The sequence below is a fragment of the Rhea americana genome, unplaced genomic scaffold (assembly GCF_003343005.1).
Source record: "Rhea americana isolate MKP2758 unplaced genomic scaffold, rheAme1 scaffold_455, whole genome shotgun sequence".
Classification (NCBI taxonomy): Eukaryota; Metazoa; Chordata; class Aves; order Rheiformes; family Rheidae; genus Rhea; species Rhea americana.
This window is the reverse complement of record NW_028186596.1, coordinates 52,651-58,807: the sequence shown is the minus strand read 5'-3', so window position 1 is coordinate 58,807 and position 6,157 is coordinate 52,651. Positions and strand designations below refer to the sequence as shown.

The 6,157-nt window shown below is 53.9% G+C and overlaps 1 protein-coding gene and 1 long non-coding RNA gene across 2 annotated transcripts; both read right to left on the bottom strand.

Moving 5' to 3' along the window:
• Positions 1-556: 556 nt before the first annotated feature.
• LOC146589466 (uncharacterized) lies at positions 557-1,372 on the bottom strand. Its single transcript, XR_014897168.1, has 3 exons — positions 1,199-1,372; positions 839-1,044; positions 557-674 (listed from the first exon to the last, which is right to left on the bottom strand). It is a non-coding gene; the product is annotated as an uncharacterized LOC146589466 (long non-coding RNA).
• A 1,199-nt stretch (positions 1,373-2,571) lies between these two features.
• CDKN1B (cyclin dependent kinase inhibitor 1B) lies at positions 2,572-5,837 on the bottom strand. The gene is made up of 3 exons (XM_085316178.1): positions 5,307-5,837; positions 4,608-4,738; positions 2,572-3,292 (listed from the first exon to the last, which is right to left on the bottom strand). Exons 1-2 carry the CDS (start codon positions 5,779-5,781, stop codon positions 4,617-4,619), a joined length of 597 nt encoding a protein of 198 aa, XP_085172304.1. The 5' UTR covers positions 5,782-5,837; the 3' UTR covers positions 2,572-3,292; positions 4,608-4,616.
• Between the last annotated feature and the right edge of the window lie 320 nt (positions 5,838-6,157).

Here is a 6,157-nt window from a genome sequence, read left to right as displayed (position 1 = left end):
GTGCTCTGGGCCGAGGGGCAGGGTGCGCCGCGTTTGGCCCCGCGGGCGGGGAGTAGGGCGGGTTTGCAAGCGTGCCCCTCCCCCCCGGGCAGGGCTGGTGTATAGTCTTTCCCTTCCACTGTTTTTTTTCGTTTGTCTGTTTTTCTGTTGGCTGCGTTCGTCTCCCCGGGGATCTCCTCGGCCTCGAAGCTGGCGGGGGCGGGCGGCCTGCGCCGCTCCCCAGGGTGTTGCGTTCCCGGCAGGCGCGGCCCCAGGTGAAAAGGGGCGCTGGCTGGGGCGGCGCTGCTCGGGAGGGGAAGAAAAGCGAAAAGGAGGCGAAAAGCACCATCGGCTGCAATTTATATATATATATATATAAAATAACGTTAATAACGTTGTTGGTTTCTTCGCAGCGGCTCTCTTGGGGAGGGGGGCGCTAGGAAGGCAAGGCAAATTATAGCTTATGGAAAGGCAGGCTGCACCCTGGCCGCTGTCCCCCACCTGCCGTGGCCCGGGTCTAGGGGCTCCCCCGTCGGCATTGACCTTGCCCTGTTTGCCCCCCCCCCCCCGGCGGCTTTCCCTAACTCCCTTCCAGCAGCGGCTGCAAGGGGTGGTTTCGTTTGCGCTGGTCGCTAGGATAGGCTGGCTCGGGGAGGCGCCGCTGTTTATTTTCCATCATGATCACTTTCTTCATGCTGGAAAAAAAAAGAAAAAAGTTTTGGTTTGGTTTTGTTTTAAATTCGCGAGGGTTTTCCACGTTTGCCGGCCCAGTATCCGGCCTGACTTGCATACACCTCCCGTAAGCGCTCCCCCGCCATGGGGCAGTGTACAGTCAAATTGGGGGTGGGGGGCGGGATACCGGAGTGTACTGGGGGAGGGCGGAGGGCAGGGTGTTCAGCGATCCTTTACAGCTGGAGGAAGGAAAGTCCATTTGAAACCGTAGCGGTGTCCGCTCCTCTCCTTGGTCCTGGGACAACCATATCGGTGGCATCCGCCCTGCGTTGAGCGAGCCGGAGGCGAGGAGTCCGGGGCGGGGGGGAGTCGGTGCCTTTTCCCTGTCCCTTCCTAGCACCAGACCAACATGAAACAGTTTTGGGGGAGGTTTCACATAGAGGGCAAACGCAGGCGCGGCCGGGATAAACAACAGGATCGCGTTGCACTAGGGAAAGGGAGGGGGAGGACCCGAGCGAGGGACSGGTAAGAGGCGCATAGGGCTCACCCCCTAGCCCCGGTTGGTGAGTTGGATGTTTTTCCTCAGCTCGCGAGCCCGAGGGATGAAAACGCTGCCGCTGCGCTCTGCCGCCAGGCAAGTCTGGAGGGGCTTCGTCGCTCTTTGCCGGGCAGGGAAACGCGGCCTCCCCGGCCTACAGTGTCACCCACTTCGGGTGTGGAGCCCCTGGCGCTGCGGATGCTGCCGCCGCCGCGCGCTGCACGGGTGTGCTGCTGCCCGCCCGTCCCGACCTTGCACAGAAGTCGTGTGGGGCTGTGCTTGCTCCTCTGGGGGAAGCCTGAGACGGTGGAGCCTGGCGGTGCGCGGCGAGGCAGTGAAAGCCAGCTCGGCTGTAGGGCCAGGGCAGCGCCCGCAGCTCTGTGCACCCGCATCTGCTGGGACGGGCGGGGGGGGGCGGGGGAGGCGCCATCTTTGTTAGTARTAACAGCAGTGGTAAGGCACCAGATTGTGAGGAGAAAAACCTTCAGATAAGAGGAATGTTGCTGACACCTTCCTATGTTCACACTGCCAATGGAAGAACAGCCTCTATCTGGGAGGATAAACCAGAGGTTTGATGACGGTGTGACCTAGAACCAACAGCAGAAGTGTACTTAGGTTTTGTCTTGCATCGAACAACAAAGTGAGAAGTACCTCAAACTACGTATTCTTTTCACTCAAAAAATATTCCCGAGGAAATTCCAGTTTTGAGTACACCTTATTCCCAATGAAGGAGAAATCACAGCATGGCACTAAGGTTGTAGAGAGTGAGGTATATTCCTTACTTTCACCTGTGCTCAAAACACAGGACAAGATACCCAAAGGAAACTTGCTGCATTTCTTGAAGTAGTCTTATCTCCTCCTGTGCCACACAGAGTGAAGTGGAAACACACACTAATAAAGAACATATTTCTTATATATGGCAGTTTTCTTTATTGATTGCTTGATGTGAAACAGTATCAATCTGGATTTTTTTCCCACACATTACAAAAAAAATATTAAATTGGCTCAGTCTGCAATCCTTTAAGCACAGCCATATTATCAGAAAAAGGAAAAAAAAAAACTAAAAAGTCTACCAAATAAGAGCATTTACAAATGCACAAAAACATGCCACTTTGGCTTTATGGGGAAAATATCTTCTTCTAGATTAAAAAAAAAATCTTTTTTAACATAAATAAGTTAGTATAATTTCTCAGTGTCTTTACAGAGTTATGTACACAGGTACACTTCAAACTTTTTTTTATTTTTACATACAAGTACACAGGCAATGTAGAAATACTGTTTAAAGATGTAGTATCCCTTTTCGCTCACACACAAACACATTGGGAAGTGGGTCAGCTCAGGAAACAATATTCAAGGTTTGAGCAGAAGCCCTCCAGATTAGCTTTTTTTTTTTTTTTTTTTTTTTTTAATAGGCAACATAACAATGGGATGCATTTATAAAACTTTTACCAGCATTCAAATTTGCTATAGGAATTCAAAGCTGGGGAGGGGAGGGAGGCGGGTGAACAAAGCCTTTTGCTATTACATAACGGAATCATCACAGCTCCCACCTCTTCAGCTTAGTAAGTACAAATTTAACAAGCAGCCTCTAATAATCTGCTATAACCAGTGTTAGCATGATGGTGCACAAAAAAGGGGGGGGGGGGAATAAAGAAAAACATGGTCGACCCACTTAAAGGGACAATACATCTTTAAGTAACAAAAAAACACCCTACACTGCTTTTCTTCATTCGCTTCTTTACTTGCTAGATTGTGAAAGCAAGTTTCAATCAGTCACTCTCTTCCATGCCCTCCCTCCCCCCAGAAAGGTTTATGTGCTACATAAGGTAAAAACTATATACACAGGTAGTACAATGAAGCAAATAAGGAAACACCTAATTGCACAATGCTACATCCAATGCTTTTAAAGGCAGGCCTTTTAAGAGTGCCTAAAATTTTAGTGTTATTTGTTTTCGTTTGTTGTTGTTTTTCAGTGCTTGTACAGGATCTCCATCCGATGGAGATCGGCGATATGTATTTTCATTTTTACTACAAGTTTACACCTCCCTTGCTTCACGGACCCTCCGAGGCATCCGATGAACAAGGACACGCACCTTCCGAGCTCTGCAACGGGAAGGAGATGGGTGAAGATATTAGAAACGTCGAAAGAAACGTGATCTCTTCCTTCGGCGGCCGCCCAGAAGGCGCAACTGGTTCAGACCGAGACGGCTCCGCGGAGCGTGGAGCGCGAGGCGGGCGCCCCCGGCTGCCGCCCCCACGGGCCATGCGGCCCGTCGGGGCTGCAGCCCCGCTGCCTCCCGCTGCTCCGGGTCATGCTCCCGCGGCGGGGCGGCTGCTTTGCAGGCCCTCAGTAAGCGGGCCCGCGGCGCCGCCTTTGCGTTTCCTCATCTTCTTCAATACAAACGCATTTTGTGCCGCGGGAGCAAAAATAAATAAGGCCAGAACCCTCCTCTTGGCCAGGTTTAACCCCTTCTCCGCCTGCCTACTGCCGAGTAGCTTCCCCCACCCAAACAAACGGGAGGTAGTAGCAGTATTTGCATAGACACGCATGCTGACGTGCTCCGCCGCCGCTCACCCCAGCAGGACTAATTTGTTGCAATTTCTACTTCACAGCTTAATCTCTCCGGCACAATCGCAAATCGTGTTTCTAAACCTTTCTTCTAACCTCCACTCCAAAACCGCCGGCAGAATTTACCAATTCCCTCCGCCCCAGCCCTCACGTTAAAACAAAAAACAACAACAAAAAAAAACCCAACTCCCATTAACCCACCTCCTTCCCTCTAAACGCACCCTTCTGGCACCGTCTGAACCAAAACCAAAACTGTGTGCGTGGGGAGAAAGTTGCCTAGCTTGGAATTGAAGAAAACGCCCCGATTCCTCTTCAACCCTACTTATTTACTCAGCCCTCCTGGGGTGAAAGTTGGCTGCTCCGTGTGAAGACAATGCTGACATTGTAATCTACGTGCAAAAGCATCGGGGGGGGGGGGCCTCCCCAGCCGCTCCCCCCCCCCGCCTTGTCACCTGACATGATAAAACTGTCGCGTCTGAAACTCTATCCCTCCGCCCCGGCGCAGGCCCGGCAGCCTTTGGGAGAGGAGCCTCCCTTATCTAAGCGAGCGAAATGCGAAGAGGCGGCGGTGGCGCAGCGCCGCGGCCCCCCGCACCTCGGGCAGCCGATGCGCGGGGCGCGCTGCGGAGCACGGCGCGAGCCTGCGCGCTCCGTTTTATTCCTCTCAAAGAAACCTGTCCGCGTCCCACGCCTACGCACCAGGGAAAAACCGTCAAAGTTTCGGGGGAGAAAGGCCTTAGCAGCCAGCCCGGAGTGGCTTGAATCCTCCCTACAGTGTCAGGATACCCCCTCGCTTTCCTTTTCTGTGCCTTACTGCCATCCTAACGCTAGGTCCTAGTGGGAACCTACCTAAACAGTTTACGTTTGATGTCTTCTTGGACTTGATTTCTTGGGTGTTTGCTCCACTGAACTTGCACTGGGGGAGCCTTCTGAAACCTCTTCTTCTGTTGTGTTGGCTCTTTTATTTTGAGGAGAAGAATCTAGGAGGGGAAAATTAAAAACAAGGGGGAGGGAAGGAACAGTGATATTAAAATATTTTCCTGCCAGATTTTGCTCGGCATCCGGAGAGGTAGCTGGGGCTGGGGAGGGCATACTCCCGGCTCTCCATGTCAACTATCGATTACGTGAGGGAGAACGACAGGAGGACTTCTCTTTAGGTAAAGAGACAAGCTTCCTGTTTTTATCTAAAATCCCTGTCGGCCCTTTGCTTCACCCAGGCGTTATGAAACCCCTGGTGCTGCTGCTCTACTCGGAAGGAACAGGGTTTCCGCAGAAGAGGGTGTTACTAGGTGCGGAAGGGCTTTTGTTTGCAAATTACCCACCGGCTCCGATTGAGCATGGGACCCTCCTGGGACGTAAAAACAATAACTGAGCTTTTTAAGGCGAAAAGAGACGGGGAGGGTGGGGGGCCCAAAACAGTGCCCGGCAGACCCCCCCGCCCCCGGAGTGAGGACGCGTGAGGTGCGGGCGAAGGGGCCGAGAGCCGCAGCACTGACACCGCCGGGGCCCGCACGGAAAAGTGGCGCTGGTTTCGCAAGGGTACGTTACCGTCAGTGGCAGGTCTTTTCCTCTGCCCAGTGCACTGCTCTGCAAAGTCCGTCTGATTTTCTGAAACATCAGTCTTTTGATCTACACAGTGAGTGTCCTCTGAGATTCCCTGAGAACCAACAAAAATCACGGCCTGGCAATTCCCGTTTACATCCAAGCTCTGGTGGCCGGCGGATTTGCAGACGGCTTTCAGTAGCCTCGGGGGCCTGAAGTAGAAGTCGGGGGAGCTCCCCTTCTCCACAGCTTGCCACTCGTACCTGCCTTCCAGGGGCTTGTGATTCTGGAAATCGAAATTCCACTTCCTCTGGCATGCCTCCTCCATCTCCTTGCGGTACTTCTTCAAGTCCCTGTTTAACTCTTCGTGGTTCACTGGCCCGAAGAGGTTCCTACAAGCTGAAGGCTTCGGGTACTCCGACTGCCTGGCTTCCATGCGCTCCAGGGTAGGACTCCCATTGGAAATGCGTACGTTTGACATGTCCCCCCCCCCCAACCCTCTTTCTTCTGGTGGCGGTTGTTTTTCTCGCTGTTCTCGGGCCCGCGGAGGAGAGGCGACGGCAAAGAATCGCATAAGCGCCGAGCCGGGGCGAGGAGAGCCCCGACAGCCGCCGCCGCCGCCGCTAARCCCGGGCGGGTCAGGCGCTGCGCGGGCGAGCGCGCAAGGCTGCAAACGGCGCTGCCCTCCGCGGCCCGGCCGGCGGCTCCGCGCTGCCCACTGCTGCCCCGCCGCTCCCGCACGGCTCGCCGCTCTCCCCGCGGCCGCGTAGTAAGGGCGAGACGGAAAAAAACAAGCGGAGACGAGCCCTTTTCTCAGTTGCCCAATATGGCGATTGAAGGGAGGCTGACGAAGAAGA